Genomic DNA, 23,945 nt, shown 5'->3' with positions numbered 1-23,945 from the left:
ATTGTTGATATTTGAGCTATATTTTTTTCTGTCTATTTTTCTTTATAAACACACTATTTTACCCCAGGTTTACTTCAGTTTTTGTGCCACTGTTTATAAATAATCTTCTTAAATATTATTCATTGTAAATATATTATTCTTTCAAAATTCCCACAGCCGTCTACTCCCGCTCTCATTTACTCGCGCACGCGCGCGCACGCTCGCTCTGATTGACAGCGCACGCTCCCGCTGGATCCTCCTTCTTTCCCTCGTGCGCGCTCCCGCTCCGCTCACAAGTCAAGTTTGTGCACAGTGATGCGGGCGCTGGGAAAATGGCTCTGTCCGGGATTTACTCTCCGCTTCGGCTTTTTCTGCTCCTTCTTCACACTATAGTCTTCTGCCAGGCCTTGAGAAATTATCCGGATAATGAAGGTAGGATTTAGAACCGGCGTCGTTCTCCCACGCTGTGTTTTGAACGCTTTTCTGTGAACTGAAGGGGAGCTCCCTTCACTTTTGATGGAGTAAGTCCGTCTCGGTCAAGATGCTGCCTTCTCTCGTAGTGACCCGGTGTATCTCCTTCATGTTTAACGGGCTATTTCTGCGGACTGTAAAATGATTACGTTTAAGCGGTTAGAGAGGGCTGTAGTGATGAGTGTAATGTCATTAGATTCACAGAGTATCGGCTTAGAGCGATTAAAACACACAAAGTCTTACTTACAGTCGTCTTTACTGTAAAACAAGCAGAGTGGACTTACTGTGAATGAACAACGCGAGATGAGGAACTCCTTTCCTCTTTAGTCAACAACTAGTCCACGGTTCTCTAAATATAACCTGCTTTTTGTGAGATTTGTGACCCCTACTACGAGAAACACGTCTTAATTACATTTGTGAAGCCTGTGATATTTCCCAGAAGGAGCGTCTTCATCCCCCCTCCGCTCGTGCTCTGCTTTTCGGTGTAATCACGTTAACGGTTATTTTTTAAATGACTAACGGATGCTTTTTAAAACGCCGTAGAGATGGTCGCCTGACTGCGGCGGTGAGCTGTGGGCTATTCGCCGGCTGTAGTGCCCTTGTTACTCTTAAAACGGATACTTTAATGTATACATTTCAACATGGAATCTTAGAAAACTGACATTTATAAACATTTAGAAAATATTAGTTACGAGTCGAAGCTAAAATGCCTCCCGCATTTATTTATTTATTTACATTTTTTAATATTACTAAGCTAACACTTATGGCATTGATAGAATGATCGAATACTCAGACTGTGATTTATAATGAGTAATCATGTTCAGTAAAGACACTCCCCTATGAATAATTAATATCCAGTCTGTTATAAAGACCAGTTTTCTGCTTTCAAATAAACTGACCTGATCAGTCAAGTAGCTATAATTAAGGACAAAGAAATGTGCAACAAACAATTTGTTTTCCTTTAGAAAACTTTGAAAAATGCAAATTCAAGCTGAATATTTTACTTTATTGAAATGCTACATGAATGTGTTGAGGTAACATTTGGGGGATACTAAAAATGTACGTTGTTGTGAAATAGTATATAAATGGGGGACTCATGAGATTTTAATGACTACTGTGGGCTGGGAGATTAAAAAAATATTTCTTTAAAATCCTCCTCCAGGAATCAATTAGAACCCTGATTGGTTCTGATTGGTTCTTTGGGTTTATGATGTAAGAAACCCTTGCTGTCTGAATCTGTCTGAGACTGTTTCTGTCGACCTGTTGTTGACTGCCTATTTTGAGCATGATGTGTCTTCTAGCACATACTACACAACTATATTTCAATTTCAGTGGAGTGTTTTTTCCACTTACTTTATCAACAGCACAAATCTTGTAGCATTTTATTCCAGCAACGCAAAACTCTTAAGTCCTATTTATTTTTAGTTGCAGCAGTGAATGGAGCTGTGGCTGGTGATTTTGGGAAAAGAGATGAATGAAATTTAGCACTGTTACTATTCTCCACTGAGGACTTACATACCTCTGTTTCACTTTTATCTATTTTTTTTTTTTTTGTTTAAAGCCCCCCTTGTGGCTTTATAAACACACTTGGCTTTTTATATGTTAAAATGTGCCTTTTGTGTCTTTCTAGGCTTTCTGCTTCTGTTGCACTGCACACACTGGTTTGAGAATGTGTTACACGTTCACTTATACATATTCATTAGCATCAGCTCTGATTGGCTAAAGGAACTCGAGGCTGTTCTTGAAAGCTTAAGCCTCATGAGATAGAAGGTTAGGTGCCCAGATCAGGTTTTTTTAAATGGAAAATCAGCATGTTTCAGAGAGGACTGCAAATTTGTTTATGATTATTGGCAAATACAAAGTGTCAGTTTTAGTTTGTAATATTTTGAAAATAAAGCAGATGTCATAAAAGACAGACCAGTTAAATATGTCATTTCAGATTAGAAGGATGTTTTTTTGGGATTTCTGCATTTCCCTTTCCACACAATGTGCCAAAATAGAGCTCTTATAAATACACTATAGGTAATTACGTATGGGCACATAGAGCAGTGAGTCTCAACCCTGGTCTAATACACTATGTACATATCGAAACATCCATCTATCCATCTATCAATCAGTAGCGTGGAAACAGGCGTTAATTGCTAGGCGTTAATTGTTGAAGTGCTCTCCTTGTTGAAGACACCTCCTAATATCGAAAAGCATGAACTGAGATATTGTAGTATTCCATCCACAGCTGGGTAATATTATAAGTTGAAATTATCTCTAGATTTGGAGAATGGCTGACTGCATGAAAGTAAACACAAACTAAAAGTGCTACAAGACTAAACAACTCAAGTTACAAACAGGTTTCTGTGGTAGCTGAAACAGGGAATTAAAGCTTATGGATGAGTAGTGTTTTTTTCCCCACACACATACATTTCCACATTTAAGGACTCCGAGCTTCTGAATGTAAACACACCAGAGAGAACAGCGTTTCCTCACAATTGTATAAGTTCCCTTTACAGATCAAGTTGGGAAACTCTCCTGTGTTTAGCGACACACGCTAAACAATCCCAGTCGTGTTGACCTCAGGCGCTGGAGGTTGTTGTGTATTTCCCAGGTCTACACACTTGATCCAGACCTTGAGGAGCTTGTAAATGAGATCATGAGCTGAATCAGATGTGTTAGATAGCAACAAAACATGGTGAATATGGGGTCAAATGAAGTGAGTATGTGGACCTCTGCGGTCAAGAGACATTGTGCACATAGCTGTAACTTTCTATATCCTTTCAGAACAAAAACGATTTACAGTTTTGCCTTATATTTTTAAATAACAACACTTTAATGTACTTTCTAAACATCAGCTGACAACTTCAGTGTGAGGGGAAATGTACTGATGAATGGGCTGAAATAAGAAAATGTGGAAATATTAAATGTAGTAATATATTAAGTTTAAATTGTGACTTAAATGATCACAGGCTGAGTTTTGTTGGAGTCATTTGCAATTATTTCCCCTGTAACTGTGAGGATGATTGTGTTAGTTTTATTAAAGTGTGAGTTCATTGTGAAATCAGCATCTGCTCAGGAGCTTGTAATTCTTGTAACAAACAGCAGGTGGTACCCCTGAGGCCTTGTGGTGTGTGTGTGTGTGTATGCGTGCGTGCTGATTGTGTGTGTGTGTGTGTGTGTGTGTGTGTGTTTAGTGCAGATAGCAGAGCCATAAGCCTCGTCCTCTGGGGTCTTCTTATGTGTTAATGTTTTTTTGTCTGAATGGAGGTCAGTGGAGTAAGTTCAGAACGCAGATGTTTCTTTTTTTCACTCACTTCTGGCACATCATAAGTTGATGACATCAGCACAAACGTGAGTGCACGCCTCAAACAGAACATTTTCCTCACTATACCCTTGAAGCTCGAGGCTCTGTGGAGGCGTACAAAGAGGCAGCACCATCACAGTTACACCACTGACACCTTTCTGGACGTGAACGTTTCTACATAGAGCAGGAAAAGCCTATGATCTCACATCTTTCTCTCTCTAAGGGATTTGGAATATTGTATATAGGCAATATGTTTATGCAAAGAAGGCTGGGAAAGCAACAAAAGATTTCATTTTCATGGAATATTATGTATTTTTTTTCTTATTATGCAGGATACAATCAAAAAATGAAAGCCTGCCTTATCTGTGATACATTACACATTCAGAGGGATACAGACAGGTAGTCTTTTAAACGACACCTTCATTCATCCATGCAGGCATTGTCCGTCTATCTTCCTGTCTTGGCGAGTCCCTTCAGGTGCCCCAGTACTCTGCGGTGGCAAGCCGCTCGCTCTCATTAGCTCTCTTTTTGTGAGCATTCCTACTGTGTTTGGAGAGGCTTTCTTTGCTGCCTTTGTTTTCCCTACTTGGCGCGATGGCAGCGAAATTAGCATGAGAAAAAGCCCTCTTTTATGCCCTGTTCAGCCAGGCTTGGAGGCCACGGTGAAGGCCTGGGTGTCTCTCTCTCTCTCTCTCTCTCTCTCTCTCTCTCTCACTCTCTCACTCTCTCCGTCTATCTCCTGCCCCGCTTCTGTTCTCAGCACACACCATGAGGACCATGAACCACTCGCTTTTGTTTGAGAGTGGTAATGAAGTCTCTTGATTGGCCTAATCTGTACCCACCATTTTGCCATCGCACGCAGTCATTTATTGAGCCCAGCAGATTGAGAAAATAAGGACTGGTTGCAATCATATTGTGTGCTTGTTGGTCTGCAACGCTTCCTTTTTAGTAGCATTGGATTCGTAAAGCTCCAGAGTAGGGCTGGGCAATTAATCAAAAAATTAATCGAAATGGACACTCAGAACTTCTAATCGACATAATCTTGTCTATATTGATTATATTGATTATTTTTATTCTGTTATGTCCCCACTGTGTGTTCATGTACTGTCCCTTTAAAACCACTACAACTACCAATCTGTAGTCATGTGATTCTGCCCCTATCTGCCACAACTCTGAGGCTGACCAAGAGACTTGAGCAGCTCTTAACAAACAAGCCTATGAGGGTCAAAAATACAAAAACAATCGTTCATTAATCATAATCATGGTAACATGTACAATTAATCGTGATATTGATTTGCGCTCATATCGCCCAGAACTACTCCAGAGAGAACCTTGCTTAGTTTTGTTTAAAAAAATGTATGTTCAACCAACATTTCATATGTGTGGTCCAGGCATTAATGTAAATTTACCTTAGGATAATATGAAATATAGCTTAAAAACAATGAATACCGGGAACCTGCAGTGTTCCCCCACTAGAAATGTATGTCTGTTTTATAATGAATCAATAACCTGCTAATGGGGGCAGTTTTGCATCCCTAGTCTAAACAAATGGTTTGAATTAAAAAACAATTTGAGTGTCATCAGATTTGCTTTATTGCCTTAGTGCCTTTAGACTTAGAGCAAGAGCAATAAGTTGTTTCCTCAGGCACACAGTCCTCTGGCATGCTGAGCTTGCTGCATCTACTGTGGGAAACATCTTGGTAAATCATGTAGTTTTTCTAATGATCTAAGCACGTCCGGCTTTGGCTCATTGTAACTCAGTAGCCCCTGGAAGCTATTGCCATCCGCCGCATTCTTCCCCGAATAATTAACTCGCACTGCCATCCATCACATGCGCTCTGAGAACATGGATAAACTAGTTGTGTGTCTTATCACGGGAGGTTTCGCTGTTTGCTTTGGTTTCATTGTAGCTGTCTCTGAATGTGGCTGTGAACAACATTAATTTTAGCTCTGTGCTTTGTGTTTCAGCCGGCTTATCCATTGTCTGTATGCATACAATTCAAACCTGAATAAAAATCGGCCCTACTCAAGTAGGAACTATTGATTATTGGAAACTGTGCCGAATTTAATGAATATTTTTAACCTTTAGCATCTGTCTCACTATTGTTTTTGTCAGTTCACAGTTACCGTCGCCTTTTTTGATATATATTTCCCAGTGGAAAACAAAATTGTGAAGAAATACACTAGCATCCACCGCATCTGGATTGGATCATCAGTTTACCATGGACAACAGAGCAGACATATCCCTGTTCTACAAAAGAATAGGAGTCCCACTGAGCCAAAACACACAGAATAGAAGCCATTGGGCAGTTGCGGACTTTCATCAATAAACACATCACCGTTTTCCTGTTTTCTTTTCCTATGCACCAGCAGATTGTTCTGAATTATTATCCTGTAGACTACATACAACACAGACACAGCAGTCTGAGGTTACAACGAGAAATCCTGGAATATTCCTTTTAAAAAAATGATGAGAAAAACATGTTGGATGATTTGCCCCGGACATGAACCACAGCGGGATCTTTAACCTGCTTTGATTCCTGTTCCTGGAAGTGGTCTCCGAATCATTGACGAACCTTTGCTGTGTTTGCGTGAGAAGATTAATATACTGTGTGGAGAGAGGCTGATTTGATTCAGCTGCGTGCGTGTCCGCGCTCTCTCACAGCTCTCCAAGCTGATTTTTATCAAAAGCCCGGGCCCTCAGCAAGAGAGCGAGCTCCTGTAGTCTGCAGAGCCCTCCAATCCTCTCCAAACACTGTACTTCAAGCCTTATCACTCTTAGCCCTTCCCAAACGCTCAGCGATCAAACAGCTCTTTCAGCAGGGCAGGACGCGGCGGCCTGTGGTGCTTCAAAGAAGAGCAACAGTGCTGTGCTCTAGGGCAGCAGAGCTGCATGAAATCCCTGAGGATGCACAGATTGGCAGATTATTACGCACACTTATGTAGTGAGCTTTAAGTTTATTAGGTACGAATTATAAATTATATAATCATAATGTCTACAAAAATAAATTATGCATAAATGCATATTAAAATAAACTTGTTGCGTGTTCTGACTGACTCCTCAGATCTGTTTGACCGAGTAGCGTCACGTGTGATATGCAGCACGCATGCGATTGGTCTGTGAGCTTCCTGCAAGTTCTTGAAAATATATAATGGTTAAAATAAGCACTCAGCTCAGAATGTAATAGTTCTCAGTAGTTAATGGTTATAGGCCCAGGTCTGGACAGGACCTGGTCCGGACCCTGGTCCACCTGTTAGACCCCCCTGGTCTAAAGTATATCTAATGAGAGCTTGTTTGCACTAGACTTCTCTTTCTTGATCTGCAATTCCAGAATGTATTGCTGAAATATTGCACATTATTCATCAACTATATGTCTACACCTGAAAAGCAATGTCATAGTGGAATCTAGCCACCAGTTCGTCCAACAGTTGCTGCAGTTACGACCCGAGCATTTCTCAGAAACATTACCAGTAATTATAGGGACATTACAGCTTCATCACTCCAAAGAATGGGATTTCACTGCTCCAGAAGGTCCCGCGTGGGGATCTTTAAATGTACTCAGCTGGCGTTTGGCATTAAACATGGGAGAGCTGCGTCATGTGAACAAAATATTTGGCCTGTGAATATATATTGCTACATATTATTTTAAAACCAATTACTGATTTCACAGCTGACTCAATAATGTGTCAGAGTTAAAGATGAGACTGGATTATTTCAACATTATATGATTAACTTGATTCATCAAAACACACAAACAAACACTCATCTGTAGCTGTGACTGGCCACAGCAAAGTAAAACACATGGGGACTGGGTACAGGGCTCCTCTGAGAAATGCATCCCAAGTAGGGCTGGACGATACGGCCAGAATTTATATCACGATACATTTATTATAATTCTGATAGTGATATCATGAACATAAAAGCCACTGATAAACTTCCAAAAATAAAGAAGAAACATGACTTCACCATCAAACATAAATCTATTCGGTTTGTCTATATTAATATTTTTAAACTAAATTTTAAATTGATTGCGCTGAACTTACAACAGTGCCCTGTAATTACCATCAGTCAGTTGTAGATTATTATTAAAATATTGAAAACATGGTTAAAAATCATATTATTGTTATTGAAACATTTTACATTGTGATATATATATATAATATTGCTAATGAATTATTGTCCAGCCCGGACAGCTGGTTCATTGTGTATCTGAATACCGGCACTCACTGGCTCAAGGCAGGAACAGACCCATCATGAGGCATCACACATTCATCCATTCACTGGAATACTTATTTACACAGTCAAACCTGTGAATAATGGCTATGTGGAACTTCACACGCTCACCCAGTCACTTGCACACTCGCAGCTGTGTGGAACTTCACACGCTCACCCAGTCACTCGCACACTCGCAGCTGTGTGGAACTTCACACGCTCATCCAGTCACTCGCACACTTGTAGCTGTGTGGAGCTTCACACGCTCATCCAGTCACTCGCACACTCGCAGCTGTGTGGAACTTCACACGCTCATCCAGTCACTCGCACACTCGCAGCTGTGTGGAACTTCACACGCTCATCCAGTCACTCGCACACTCGCAGCTGTGTGGAACTTCACACGCTCATCCAGTCACTCGCACACTCGCAGCTGTGTAGAACTTCACACGCTCACCCAGTCACTCGCACACTCGCAGCTGTGTGGAACTTCACACGCTCATCCAGTCACTCGCACACTTGTAGCTGTGTGGAACTTCACACGCTCATCCAGTCACTCGCACACTCGCAGCTGTGTGGAACTTCACACGCTCATCCAGTCACTCGCACACTCGCAGCTGTGTGGAACTTCACACTCACCCAGTCACTCGCACACTCGCAGCTGTGTGGAGCTTCACATGCTCACCCAGTCACTCGCACACTCGCAGCTGTGTGGAACTTCACACGCTCATCCAGTCACTCGCACACTCGCAGCTGTGTGGAACTTCACACGCTCATCCAGTCACTCGCACACTTGTAGCTGTGTGAAACTTCACACGCTCATCCAGTCACTCGCACACTCGCAGCTGTGTGGAACTTCACACGCTCACCCTGTCACTCGCACACTCGCAGCTGTGTGGAACTTCACACGCTCACCCTGTCACTCGCACACTCGCAGCTGTGTGGAACTTCACACGCTCATCCAGTCACTCGCACACTCGCAGCTGTGTGGAACTTCACACGCTCACCCAGTCACTCGCACACTCGCAGCTGTGTGGAACTTCACACGCTCACCCAGTCACTCGCACACTCGCAGCTGTGTGGAACTTCACACGCTCATCCAGTCACTCGCACACTTGTAGCTGTGTGGAGCTTCACACTCTCATCCAGTCACTCGCACACTCGCAGCTGTGTGGAGCTTCACACGCTCATCCAGTCACTCGCACACTCGCAGCTGTGTGGAACTTCACACGCTCATCCAGTCACTCGCACACTCGCAGCTGTGTGGAACTTCACACGCTCATCCAGTCACTCGCACACTCGCAGCTGTGTGGAACTTCACACGCTCATCCAGTCACTCGCACACTCGCAGCTGTGTGGAACTTCACACTCACCCAGTCACTCGCACACTCGCAGCTGTGTGGAGCTTCACATGCTCACCCAGTCACACGCACACTCGAGGCTGTGGGGAACTTCACACTCATCCAGTCACTCGCACACTCGCGGCTGTGGGGAACTTCACAAGCTCACCCAGTCACTTGCACACTCGCGGCTGTGTGGAACTTTACACGCTCATCCAGTCACTCGCACACTCACAGCTGTGTGGAACTTCACACGCTCATCCAGTCACTTGCACACTCACAGCTGTGTGGAACTTCACACGCTCATCCAGTCACTCGCACACTCGCAGCTGTGTGGAGCTTCACATGCTCACCCAGTCACACGCACACTCGAGGCTGTGGGGAACTTCACACTCATCCAGTCACTCGCACACTCGCGGCTGTGGGGAACTTCACAAGCTCACCCAGTCACTTGCACACTCGCAGCTGTGTGGAACTTCACACGCTCATCCAGTCACTCGCACACTCGCGGCTGTGTGGAACTTCACACACTCACCCAGTCACTCGCACACTCGCGGCTGTGTGGAACTTCACACGCTCACCCAGTCACTTGCACACTCGCAGCTGTGTGGAACTTCACACACTCACCCAGTCACTCGCACACTCGCGGCTGTGTGGAACTTCACACGCTCACCCAGTCACTCGCACACTCGCGGCTGTGTGGAACTTCACACTCATCCAGTCACTCGCACTCTCGCGGCTGTGGGGAACTTCACAAGCTCACCCAGTCACTTGCACACTCGCGGCTGTGTGGAACTTTACACGCTCATCCAGTCACTCGCACACTCGCAGCTGTGTGGAACTTCACACGCTCATCCAGTCACTTGCACACTCGCGGCTGTTTGGAACTTCACACACTCACCCAGTCACTTGCACACTCGCAGCTGTGTGGAACTTCACACGCTCACCCAATCACTCGCACACTCGAGGCTGTGGGGAACTTCACACTCATCCAGTCACTCGCACACTCGCGGCTGTTTGGAGCTTCACACGCTCACCCAGTCACTCGCACACTCGCGGCTGTGTGGAACTTCACACGCTCATCCAGTCACTCGCACACTCACAGCTGTGTGGAACTTCACACGCTCATCCAGTCACTCGCAGCTGTGTGGAACTTCACACGCTCATCCAGTCACTCGCAGCTGTGTGGAACTTCACACGCTCATCCAGTCACTCGCAGCTGTGTGGAACTTCACACGCTCATCTAGTCACTCGCAGCTGTGTGGAACTTCACATGTTCACCCAGTCACTCGCACACTCGCAGCTGTGTGGAGCTTCACATGCTCACCAATCACTCGCACACTCGAGGTTGTGGGGAACTTCACACTCATCCAGTCACTCGCACACTCGCGGCTGTGTGGAACTTAACACACTCACCCAGTCACTCGCACACTCGCAGCTGTGTGGAACTTCACACGCTCACCCAGTCACTCGCACACTCGCAGCTGTGTGGAACTTCACACGCTCATCCAGTCACTCGCACACTCGCAGTTGTGTGGAACTTCACACTCACCCAATCACTCGTACACTCGCAGCTGTGTGGAGCTTCACATGCTCACCAATCACTCGCACACTCGAGGCTGTGGGGAACTTCACACTCATCCAGTCACTCGCACACTCGCGGCTGTTTGGAGCTTCACACGCTCACCCAGTCACTCGCACACTCGCGGCTGTGTGGAACTTCACACGCTCATCCAGTCACTCGCACACTCACAGCTGTGTGGAACTTCACACGCTCATCCAGTCACTCGCAGCTGTGTGGAACTTCACACTCACCCAGTCACTCGCAGCTGTGTGGAGCTTCACATGTTCACCCAGTCACTCGCACACTCGCAGCTGTGTGGAGCTTCACATGCTCACCAATCACTCGCACACTCGAGGCTGTGGGGAACTTCACACTCATCCAGTCACTCGCACACTCGCGGCTGTTTGGAGCTTCACACGCTCACCCAGTCACTTGCACACTCGCGGCTGTGTAGAACTTCACACGCTCACCCAGTCACTCGCACACTCGCGGCTGTGTAGAACTTCACACGCTCACCCAGTCACTCGCAACTTCGCGACTGTGTGGAACTTCACACGTCACCCAGTCACTCGCACACTCACGGCTGTGTAGAACTTCACACGCTCACCCAGTCACTCGCAACTTCGCGGCTGTGTGGAACTTCACACGTTCACCCAGACACTCGTACACTCGTGGCTGTATGCAACTTCACACGCTCACCCAGACACTCGCGGCTGTGTGGAACACGCGCTCACAAAACAACTGACATGCACCTTTGAAAAGGTTACACCTCATGTAGAGCCTTTAAGTAAATCTATTAAATAAAACAGCATCTATCTACATTGTATACATTGGGAATCCAGTGAATGTAGTGAATATGTACTCGTTTTAGTGTTCCTAGGATACAGAGTAGGTTTTACATGCAATCTCTAGGTTGTTTTCAGATGTGGCATTGTAGTTGAAGCAAGAAAAATGGTGTGTCCTTTCACGTTGGAGCAGAGGGAAATAGGCACTACTATCTCCATCAGAATCCTTCAGAATCCCGATTATGATTTCTTTGCTGTAGCCCCAGGCACTATAACACACACACTCGCAATCTCTTTTCCACATTTGTTTCCACCCTGCTATTACACCTAGACTACCTCTGCCCTTGACAGTCAGCCATTATGAAGTCATTTTAACTCCCCTGATATATAACCGTGCTGCATATTGGTAGAACAGGTTTTACCTTAGGCCGGGTAATCATACGTGATTAAAACAGATCTGGAGCCCTTGCGCCTGAGACCTTTCAGCCGGTGGCAGCTTTGATCCCTTCCTTCCAGCCCACTCTTTTAGCTTCATTAGTACGTGCACCGTTAGCGGCCGCTCTTAATGCGGCGTGGCAAGGCTTTCTAATGACTGAAGCGTTGATGACAGCATTGTAGTCTGTTCATTAACTGTAGTACTTTTATCACTGATTGTCTGCTCTCCTGCTAGGCTTCAGACAGTGAAGACTGGTGGCGGGTGTTTTATTTATTTATTTATTTTTTTAATTGGAACGGGTTAGAATTGTTTCTGAAGGAGCAGAGCTTCGAAGAGCAGCTGTCAAACATGCTTTTATTCTCTCTTATTATAAGTCCTTGTAATGTCATGAGGGTAATCTGTTCTACTTTTACATGATACAGATTTGAACAAGCTTTAGCAAGTGTTATGATTTTACGCTGAAGTTTGGGCTCCAGTTTTAACCTTTCCACAGTAGTGATAAAATCTGAAATCCAATAGTTTGGAGGAGGTTTCTCAGCTCTATTTACAATTGCATTTTCTTTTGTCTTATTTTTTTTTTGTTACAGTCACTTGAAGCAGGGGCAGGTCAGTTACACATGAAAGATTATTGAAGTGTGGTTTTGCTGAAAGGCATAAGCTCCTACTGAAACAAACATCCTCGTCTGAGAGGCCTCCAGGGAGTAGTACTGTCTTTTAACAGCTGCAGGGATTATAATGGCCTCTTTTAAATTCAGATATGGTTGTTGATGATGATGATAATGATGATGTCACCCTCTGAATGTGCCTGAGCTTTCTAATTGGGCCTGGAGTTGATTTGCAATTTTAACCTGTCTAGGGTCTCTCTCGGGGCTTGATGGGCCTGATAGGGGATTGGCTATCCAGGGCAAGACCAACTGTGGTGAATACCCACCCCCCCAACACTCACACATACACACACACACACAGACACACTCAAGTGGCAGGTGTCGGGCAAGCCATGTGTGTTGTTCTAATGAGATATCCCAAGAGTGTGCTGTGTCTAACTAACCCACACAGACCACCATCTCACGCTAGATCTAACACAGGCTTATTTGTACCACTCATGCTGCTACATGCTGCTTGCTGGAGCCTGTCCGTGTTCTGTGACACACATTATACACATTATTAACTTGGGAAATCATCCTGGTGCCTGCTGCTTTGGCTGCTGCTTTCACCTCCCTGAATTACTAGCTTAAGTGCTTCCTGTTTAAAGAAAGTCTGGCAGTTTTGAGAAACACGGTTCACGTTGAACTCTGGATTTCTCTTTATCAAACTTGGGACAACTTGTCCTATCTATGATCCTCAATTTACAATATGTACACTTGTTATGCGATTGGCTCTGGCTTGTTTGCGCTGGCTCGTACCACTTGAATATTTTAAGCGGAGCTTCATCCATCACCTACTGATACTCACTTCCTGTGTTTGTTCCAGTCGTTTTTTGGTCGTTCTCAGTTGGGTAGCTGAAGTATGTTTTATCTGAGCAAACGTCTGGCCACTGTTTATCTGTTACAGCAGGGGCCTGGTGGTCTTTCTCAAAGATAGTGTTGATATCCTGGTGCTTTCCATCTCTGCTGATATGTCCATATCTTTGGGGCAGAACTGTTCAGTATCTGGAGCTCAGTATCATGGGTTCCCATGGCTTAACGCTACAGATCCTCCTCAGCTATGATAGACTACTGGTTCACGGCTTCCTGTCAACAAGCTGTTTGGCTCATTAGTTTCCAGCCTTCTCTCTGAAAGCTTGAAAGCTTAAAAAATCCATGAGACGCTGGGTGATATGGACATTTTGCAAGGAGTACTGAGGGAACTTCTTTTTTTTTGTTTAAAATGAATTACAGAACAGCTTCCTGTGATCATAGCTGTCAACAGTCTGACTTGGTAAGCTTCTCCCATCAGGACTGGCCGATAAAACAACAGCACATAGCCTATATTCAACGTTTGGCTTTATGAACAAACCCCAAACATGCTCCTGCCCTCAATTTTAAACAGCCAGTCAGAGGTTTGTGCAATGTTTGTTGAATATTACACATGCTGTGTTGGTAGGGGCGGCACGGTGGCGCAGCAGGTAGTGCTGCTGTCACACAGCTCCAGGGACCTGGAGGTTGTGCGTTCAAGTCCCGCTCTGGGAGACTCTGTCTGTGAGGAGTGTGGTGTGTTCTCTCCGTGTCCGTGTGGGTTTCCTCCGGGTGCTCAGATTTCCTCCCACGGTCCAAAAATACATGTTGGTAGGTGGATTAGCGCTTCATAAGTGTGCGTGTGTGTCGCCCTGTGAAAGACTGGTACCCCAGTCTTTAATTGCTCTACAGCAATTACATTGCACATTTTGGAACTTATCTTTCAGTCTTTCAGTTTATTTAATGTTTGTTTATTTAATGCCTCTTAGGTCAGTTGATCTAGGGTTGGTCTTACCTGCTTTCTTTATAAGTGTGATTTTTTTTATGTATATGTTTGTAGTTTACTGTCATTTTTCAAATTAGAGTTTTTTGGTCAGGGATAACACATAACGGGACCTGTGGCTACTTATTACAAAGCTGTGGAGGTACAGACTACAGTTTTGTCATTGGAAAGATTGTTGCTGATACCAGTACATTTGTAGGACATAAAAAATGCTATAAATCAATCCAGCCTTAGTAAGAGTAGTGGGGTAGGAGTGTCTCTGTGCCAGAGCTGAAATATATGTGTACAGGAAAGGGCTCCTTTTTTTAGAAGCTAGGCTGGATCTATGATTTGATCTTTAACTTGGTCACCTGAAGAGATAATGACTGTCATCCCATATCTGCTTTCCTTTTCCAGCCCCTTTCATAGTAGACCTATTTTTATCGATAGTAAAAGCCAGGCAGATTGTTGACAGGTTTCTGACTGCAGCTGGCTGACGGGTGTTTGGGGATTCCAGCTACTTTGGCTGGCCAGACTAGCACAGGCTGGACATCCCTAGTGGATCTGGGCAGACAGTCCAGTCAGGATGGACATTCTCTTTAGCCCCACTGTGAGCTCTGTCTCCCCACGGACTGCAGCACTCACTCTGGCTGATTGACAGGAGCTGCTGACTTCCTCTTACTCTAATGTATATCCCATTTCCTCCTGGAGATACAGTGATAGTAAAATGTCACTTCATATGCGGAAAGCATTCCCTGGTATCTGTTCATGTCTAGGTTTTGTGTGTATTATTTCTATGGCAACCTGTTATCTTGGGATTTCTGCACTTTGAATAGTAAAGGTGCCAACGTCGGTTCTTTGGAATGATGTCATAGAAGAAGCAGACGGAGTAGAACTGTGTCAGTGCTGCTCTTTTCAATGAGTGTGAAAATCAAGTGGTCCTCGGTGTTCTGTAAAGATCCTAAAAATTCCTGGAAATGTTTAAGAACTTTATAGTTTAGAGTGTTTTGTTCATTTTGCTGTTGAACTCAGAAGTTTGCATTAAGACGTACTGTAACTTTGATTAATAAAACCTATTTAATACATCACAGTAGTTACAGAACAATTCCTAATAATAAATGCTGGATAATGGCAAAGCCCATTTGCATATGAGCCTCCGTTTTGGTCCCGTTAATCACTACCATTTCCTATCAGTGCATACTAATTTCATTGGCATCATATGTCTAAGCCCGAACAGTAGGGGTGGGCGATTATGGCCCATGGTGGTCGTGATATTAAGGTGTTTCAGGGTGTTTGGGTGATAACAGTGATCTTGGCGATATGGAAAAACACTGAAATAATTTGGATTCATTTCAAGAACACATTATTGCAACAAAATACATTTTATATTAATATTAATAATTTAAATTAATTATTAATTGGATTGGAATCTAACAATTTCAAACATTCAGAAGAAACAACAAATGTGTAAATCTTTGATTATTTTGTAAACTACCGTAACTTACCAAGATTTTGACATTGTATGAAAAATATTTGGAATATTGGGAATATTTTCTATCCAAACCATCTCCACATGACTGAAGTCACTCGTATTTTGGAGGAAATATTTGAACGCAGAGCAAATTCCCACCGTACCTGTCATCGTGCTGAAATGACGCACGCAATGAATGTGTGGATGTAACTGCATGACATCATGACGTAAACAAGTCAGAATATCACGAAAATAGTTATATTGGTTTATTTTTTTTAACGTTTAAAAACATTTTGCGATATTATTGCACACGAAACGACATGGCACAGCCTACCGGCCAGTTTAGCCTGCTTTTATTCCATTCACTTTATTCTGTCTCTCTGTTTACTGATGTGCTGAAGACACTTGCTGATGGCTGCAGTTTGTTGGAGTAAACGGTTAAATCTGATCTCTTTGGCCCTGAGGTGATCTCTCTGCCCCTTGGGGGGATTCTAAGCCAGCGCACGAGCGCAGTGATTTAATGATGAAGAAGCAGCTTGTCTCTTTACTCCGCTTCCTCTTTCAGACACTACTAGCAAAAATAATCTTTATCAGTGCAATGTTTTCTTTTCAGGGCCTTCTACAGTATGCAGAGTTATGGAAATCTCAGGCAGACGTTAAGGAATATTAAATGGTGCTGGTTTTCAAATTGAATTTCATGACTAGTTCAGTGTAAAAGCACCATGTTAATGATGAAATGTGTCCAGTTTCTTTTTCATACAGCGATGTGTGTCCTGCATTGTATAAGGGCATGGCATACCTCTGATAGATTAAGACCAAACTAAAACACTCTCCTCCCTCTCCTCCCCCTCACTCTGTCCTCTTTTCCTCCTGGTCCTGTTCTCTTAGCTCCTAAATGTTTTGTTGCGGGTTTGTGGCCCTTTTGGCAGGTACATTAAAGGACTGCTTTGTCCCTGGATAGGTTGGGGATTAGGACCAGAGAATTGCAGGATTCTCTGCTTATTCTCTCTGAGAATAGAGGCCACTGAATGAGAGGCTCCCTCCTCTTTGCCCCTGTTGAGCCACTCAAGGGTGTGTGTGTGGTTTTCTGGCGTCACATCCCTCAAGGCTTGGATAAGTAAAGGGCAAGCTTTCCGCTGTTCTTATAAAGCCAGCACTTAAAGGATATGTTTCAGAAAGGGTATCCCACCACCAGGTATAGCATTGCTGATGGCTGTTAATATTGGGCTGTTTGAAAGCTAATAATGATGTTTGTTCTTTAGATTGGTTTTTGCTTGTCTAATTTAGTTACTACTAAATTAGATGGGATGTATTGTCCTATCTAATGGTAAAACTGTGGGTAAGCAGCTGCATCACAGCTGATAAAAATGGCACCGTTGATGCTGAGTGTCTGGGGTCAGAGTGACCCAGGCCCTCAGTTTGTAACTTTTTTGTATGGTTTTTACATTTGACTTAATTTGAAAATGGGAAGGGTTATTAAAGGAATATTTGTGCTTTAAGCTGGTCCTTGTAGTTAGGAAGTGGGAAAGATACAGATACCTTAATAAAGCCTGCAGTGTGTTGGAGCTCGTACCAACACAAAGCGTGCATTAAAACAACACAGTCAGTTTTTTGGGATCTGCCTAAATTTGATAAAAATGGGATGTGGGAGATGTTAGATGTTGTGCTGAGTCTTATGTAGATAGCAGGCACTTCAGAGTTGTCCCACCTCTTTGACACTGTGTTAACTTGTGGGACAAAGGGTAGAATTATGTCCTATTTAATGTTGAAGTGTGATGTATCTTCAAAAAAACATTCTTCTGTGTACAAGATTTAATAAACAAAATACTACTTGGTTGATTTAAATAAAAGGATGAACCAATAGCTAGTTATTGTTGTCTGATTTAAGTCATATTTTATTTGAAAGTACACCCATGCTACTGAAGTACTGTGGATTAGCCGTGTTGGTAAGAAATAAGTTGCAAGCTCTAGCTGAACGCAGCATAACGCATAAATCAGTGGCTCATGATATTAAAATCTGTGCTCAATTAAGACAAATGTACCCAGCGCTGACTCTGCATGGCTCTAAGATTAGAATACATCTGCTGGAAATTGCCTGGTAAGAACACTGAACTATTTTGGTAATATAAATGTTAAGCGTGTCTATTTTGCTTCTGTATAGTAGTGTGTCATCACACATGCCCCCTTCAGTGAATATGGACTGATGAGAGATATTCTGAGAGCGATAGGCACATTCGAACCATTAAAGAATCATTTGAGGAATGCTAATTGTTTGTGTGTCTTCCAAGCGTACTCACACATTCAGATTTAATTAGACTTTGGATACAGCTGTGCTATTTTGTATTTCTCTCAATTTTTTAATTTAACGCCAAAGGCTATGTATTTGCAACAGGAGAGGGAGAAGTTGATATGCAGCGTGAAAGAGAAGGAACATCTGAGGTTTGAATGTGATTAAAAATTAATCATCCCGCGTGCTAGGGCTGTAATTGGTTTGGGATGGAGCTCAAAGTGGGAAGTTCATGGCTGGGGCTACAGGGAAAGGGCCTGACTGGTATAAATAGCAGAGGAGCTGCTATTTTAACCTCTGCAAAATGTTGTTTTAAGAATATATTTCATGGGGCAGGATAATGAGGTCCGGCTTGATTTCCTTTTGTGTGTTTTTTTTTTTCTTTATTATTATTATTATTATTTAATATTTTGTAACTGGTTATAACTGCTTATCAACATTAACTGAATGTGTTTGATATCCGATATTGTGTTTGCTTTGTTGATATTGTTTATTACAATTCATGGCCAGCACTATTTATTAGAACAGAAAAGCTAGTTTTTATTAAATTTAGATAGGGAGTAAATATAACATGCACGCCTACATTGTACAGTTGTATTGGAAGGAGAATTGAGATTTGTGTTAAGGTTTTAAGCCACCAGCATCAAAATTATGCAGAAATCACTGGATAGTGGATGAACAAGTTGGCTCAAGTTAGTCCAAAACGGAGGAAAAGACTTCCTTGGAGTGATTTCACAGACAAAGATTAAGCTTAGTTCTGGACTGTATCCTCCTTTTATTGGGGAACCCCCCCCTCCCCCCAAAAAAAGAAAAAAACAAATTAATTAAATTAATTAAATTAATTAATGCTTTGTAGTAGGGGTGGGCGATATGGCCCTAAAAGAATATCACAATATTTCATGGTATTTTGATGAGAACAATATTCTTGGCGATATTATAAAAAAAACAAAAAAAACCATATATATATATATATATATATATATGAATAATATTAAAGCCTGTTTAATACTGTTTATAATAACTGTTTATAATAACTGTTTTTGCACATCTGATATTTTGTAACAAAACCACCTCCACATGACTGTCACTTTTTTGGAGCAGATTCCTTAGCCTCAGAGCCGCTTTCCACCGTACTTTACTGTGCCCAGAGACTCATTTAAAGAATCCTTTTATGACAATATTAATTTTGTGAATGATACGATATGGCACAGCCCTACCTTTAGTAAGACTTAATCCCTGCCTGAGAAATCATCCTTAACTAGTGTTTTGGGCAATGAATCTATGATATTGTATAAGGCTGTTGGAAGCTGAAATATATGGAGGTGTTTAACAAATATGCATTTATGAATTTATGAGGCCACAAGGTCTTTCTTGGTCATACAAGCCATTTACTTAGAATTGGGGTCAAAACACACTCTCTCTTTTACAGTTACATTGTTGGATTCCATGTCAGCTCCAGGAGATCTGGGATGGGAGGCGTACCCGGCAGAAGGGGTGAGTAGAGTTTTCCTAAATTTTTGATGCTGTGGTGCACACAAAATGCTTTTGTTATTTTCAAGTAATGAAGTTGGCCAGTAGTTTTCATATGCATCTAGAGGACTGGAGTTCTTCTGCTAAGAAGGACTAATTTCCCCCAACTAATAACTAATATATACTAATACTAAAATATATATATATATATAAACATTTCTTTTTGAGTGAACACTAATCAAAATATATTTGACCAAGAAGGGTTCAAATGTCCAGTACTTCTCAAGTCACACATGGACAGCCAGCAGCCAGGTGGCGTTGCTATCTCCCCACTAAGTTTCACGGTTAGGTTCTCAGTCTTCCATGACCGTGACCTCTCCATGGCTTCCTCAGCTGGTCCTCCTGTCCGGACCGCCCGCTGGGGGCTGGAGGAGAGGGGCTTATGTTCAGCCGATTCCGCTCACCTGCAGAGCGAAGATCCTCCTGCCATCACAGCATGGGATCATCCATCATCACCCGCTTTGGCTGCACACAAGCAAATACCCCATTCCAATGATGGATTGTAACACTAGACAAAGGATAAAATCACATGCAGATTCACAACACATTTAAGGTTATTTCCCCCTCCAGCACTATGGCCCTGGTCAGGAATGGCTAGAATTCACAGGGTTTTCAGGGATGTTCTGGCCTGGTGTGCCTGATTTTTGGGCGTTGCCGCTACAACAGAGACACTTCAGCTTTTACTATATGCCAAATAAACTGCAGGTATGTGTCTCAGAGGTGAAAAAAGATGTGTTCTTTAATTGACAGTTGGGTAGAGCCCTCCACCCTTTCAGCTGTCACTGTTTTCAATCAACATATACCCGTAAAAATGCATATTTTATGTTTAACATTTTTTCCCCCACCTCTGTTGAATAAAACATAGCCGCTTTTTAACAGTGCCGAGAAAAAAGTGCTCAAGGTGATTTGTCTGTAAATATGCCCCGGTTGACTGACAGGTGGAACACTTCTGATGAGAAGATGAAAAGCTTTCTCCTTTAACTGACAGATTTTATTATTGATGGCAGTGACAGTTCTGTCCATATACTGCGCTCATCACGCTTCTGTCAAAACCTGCAAGAGATTTTTCAAGGTGCTCAGTGTACTGCTTCATAGACTCATCAGGGCTGTAATCAAGTAAAGGTGATTGAATGAATACGGAAGTGATTTGCATTCTATTTAGAGATGATCCACCTGTCCATTTTCAAATTTGGTTTGATAAAAGGTTTTTTTTTGGCAATGTTGTAATAAATAAGCATCAGTAAATCACCAAAATATTGTGGACACCTACATGTACAATATTTCGTCTGAAAATTTGGGGATTAATATGTAGTTGGCCCCACTTTGGCTGCAGGAATATTTTCTACTCATTGCTCAAAGCTTTTTTTCATTTGGAACATTTAGCCACAATAGTGAGAACATTAAGAACATTAGTAAGGCCATCTACTGGGACTGAGATGCCCCATCTTTCCAGAAAACAGTTCCACTGCTCCAATGCCTTTGTGTTTTGTAATGCCTTTTGGCCATTTACTGGCACTGAATGAAGTGACTTTAGGGCATGTGTAACTGCTTGAGAGCATTTCATGTTTTTCTACGTAGAGATTACAAGATGATGTTTATAGTAAGAAAGGCTGGACAATATGGACACAATTGATATCACAATATATTTCTAAATTTCAGTCTATATGATATAATAACATTTTCGATATATAAACAACATAAAAGCCACAGAAAAACTGTTAAGAACCAACAAGATCCATGACATCACCGTCAAAACCTCCTGGCTTTGTCAATATTATTATTTTAAAACTACCTTTAAAAATGTGTTTAAAAATAATATCATTGTATTTGAAACATTTTATATTGTGATATATATATATATATATATATATATATATATATATATATTGATACTGATTTATTGTCCAACCCTAATAATAAGATTGGGCACAACTAAAAATATGGTGCAAAGTTTAAACAGATAAATTCAGTAACAAGAGGTCTGCCAAATTTTGTACATATGGTGTCTGTAGAAATTTAGCTTTGCCACAAAAATTGCTTCTTAAATTAAAAGTATAGGAGGAAAAAAGCTGTATCCAATATAAAATCTTTTAAAATTCTATAATAACAGATAACACCAAAAACATTTTGTGTGTATACGCAGTGGGAGGAGATCAGCGTTATGGACGAGAGGAACACACCCATGCGGACGTACCAGGTGTGCAACGTGATGGAGGCCAACCAGAACAACTGGCTGCGGACAGGTCTGATCCAGCGGGAGGGCGCTCAGCGTGTCTATGTGGAGATCAAGTTCACACTACGAGACTGTAACAGCCTTCCCGGGGTCCCTGGGACCTGTAAAGAGACGTTCAATGTCTACTACCATGAGTCCAACAGCGCCTCACCCCCGCCGTTGCGGCACATCCGCGAGAGCCAGTACGTCAAGATCGATACAATAGCTGCTGACGAGAGCTTCACACAGACAGACGTGGGCGACCGTGTTATGAAACTGAACACGGAGGTACGGGACATCAGTGGGCTCACGAAACGTGGCTTATACCTGGCCTTCCAGGACCTGGGTGCCTGCATTGCTCTGGTTTCCGTGCGGGTCTTCTACAAGCGCTGCCCGCTAGCTGTGCTTAACTTGGCCCGCTTTGGCGACACTGTAACCGGAGGAGACTCAGCGCTGGTGGAAGTGCGGGGGTCCTGTGTAGAAGATGCTGAGGAGCTGGAGGCTCCTCGAATGTTTTGCAGTGCTGATGGAGGCTGGCTGGTGCCTATTGGCCGCTGTGTGTGCAAACCCGGCTTCGAGGAGGTGGATGGACGCTGCCAGCGTGAGTAGTACATTGTTTATCTTTCAGCAGGAATGAGTACTGGGAAATGTGATACTTGTATACGATATATGTTTAGTACTTTTCCTTATTTCACTATTCCAGTCCTGTTCCTGGAATTGAATTGAGTATGAATTCCCTGTGATTACCAGATTCTCGTCCTGGAATTGTGGTGCTCCTGTAAAGTTTGGGTTGAGCTATATTCCTTATGATTCCTAATCCTGGCCCTGGTTTTGTGATACGTTTATAATATTTATGTTGAGTACAGTCCCTTATGATTCCCAAATTCTGGTTCCAGTATTGTGGTGCTTCTAAAACATGTGTTGAGTGCAATGTTTTGATTCCTAGTCCTAGCCTTGGAGGGCCCATGCACAGTTGTGTGGAACAGATGTGGTAAAGCAAGATAAAGAGAAGATGGGGATAAGGATGTGGACTAGAGACCACTGCTGTAGGTTTCTATTTTTACAGGCATTTTGTCTAATTCCTATTTGCATTAGAAAACTAATGTTAACGGTTATATGAATGTTCTCGAAAGGGTAAATCAGAATTATAAATCCACTAACATTTGAAAGCTGTCTAATCCCTTCTTAATCTGCTCCTAGAGCCTCAGCTGCCCTGCTAGTGCACTACTGAAATACTCCATTTGAGACACAAGCTTTGACCGTGAGGTGCAGAATCAAACACAGGTTTGATGATTCTTGTATGGTGTAGTACAAGTACTAAGTTCAGTAGCTGTCACTTGTGTCAAACTATAGGATCAAAGCCTAGGCCTATATAACCATGTAGAGTATAGACCTGTATGAAACAAAGTCTCTTTGGCCTTCCCTCTGTCTCTGGCTTTGCCCTTTAAACAGCAATATCTCAGAAGCAGTCTCTACCAATGGGCAATTTTGAAATGATCAGATTCTATATGTGGCTTATCTGTAAATGACTGCTGTTTTTGTGCATTACTCATCCCTAGCCCCACTTCCAACCCCTCCCTAAAGAAAGTAGGCTAATCTCTTTCCCCGATCCATTAAGGCTAACTCGTTTTACCCTTTCCTTATATATCTTCAGTGAAACCCTGCAATCACTGACCATCAGGGCAGAAAGGATGCTGTTAGCAAGTCATGCCACCTGGCTATGAAGCGAGATAGAGGGGCCGCATTTGCTGCATAGCCAACTCTGTTCGTTTTTCAGGTGTGATAACACCTGGTGAGATCACTGTGGAGGGTTCCGTGGAATTATGAAGCATTGAAAAACGCAAAGAATTTGGGAAATATTGTAACAGATGGTTGAAATTGGGCATTAAAAACCTTTATATTCATGGCACATGCTCTTATTCAGAGGAATTTGAAATTCTAGTCATGTGAGAG

General features: G+C 42.8%; 1 protein-coding gene across 2 annotated transcripts in view; it reads left to right on the top strand.

Moving 5' to 3' along the window:
* The first annotated feature begins 286 nt into the window (after window positions 1-286).
* The window catches only part of ek1 (eph-like kinase 1), a 109,565-nt gene continuing 85,906 nt past the window's right edge, over window positions 287-23,945 (top strand). For both annotated transcript variants that reach the window (XM_066646836.1, XM_066646837.1), the window contains exons 1-3: window positions 287-411; window positions 19,680-19,744; window positions 21,924-22,593. In XM_066646836.1, the coding sequence (XP_066502933.1) occupies window positions 312-411; window positions 19,680-19,744; window positions 21,924-22,593 (835 nt within the window). In that variant the 5' untranslated portion in view covers window positions 287-311. The remainder of the gene's footprint in view (window positions 412-19,679; window positions 19,745-21,923; window positions 22,594-23,945) is intronic.

Source organism: Hoplias malabaricus, chromosome 1 (genome assembly GCF_029633855.1).
Source record: "Hoplias malabaricus isolate fHopMal1 chromosome 1, fHopMal1.hap1, whole genome shotgun sequence".
Taxonomy (NCBI): Eukaryota; Metazoa; Chordata; class Actinopteri; order Characiformes; family Erythrinidae; genus Hoplias; species Hoplias malabaricus.
Note: the sequence above shows the minus strand (reverse complement) of the source record. Positions and strands in the feature narration are given on the sequence as shown.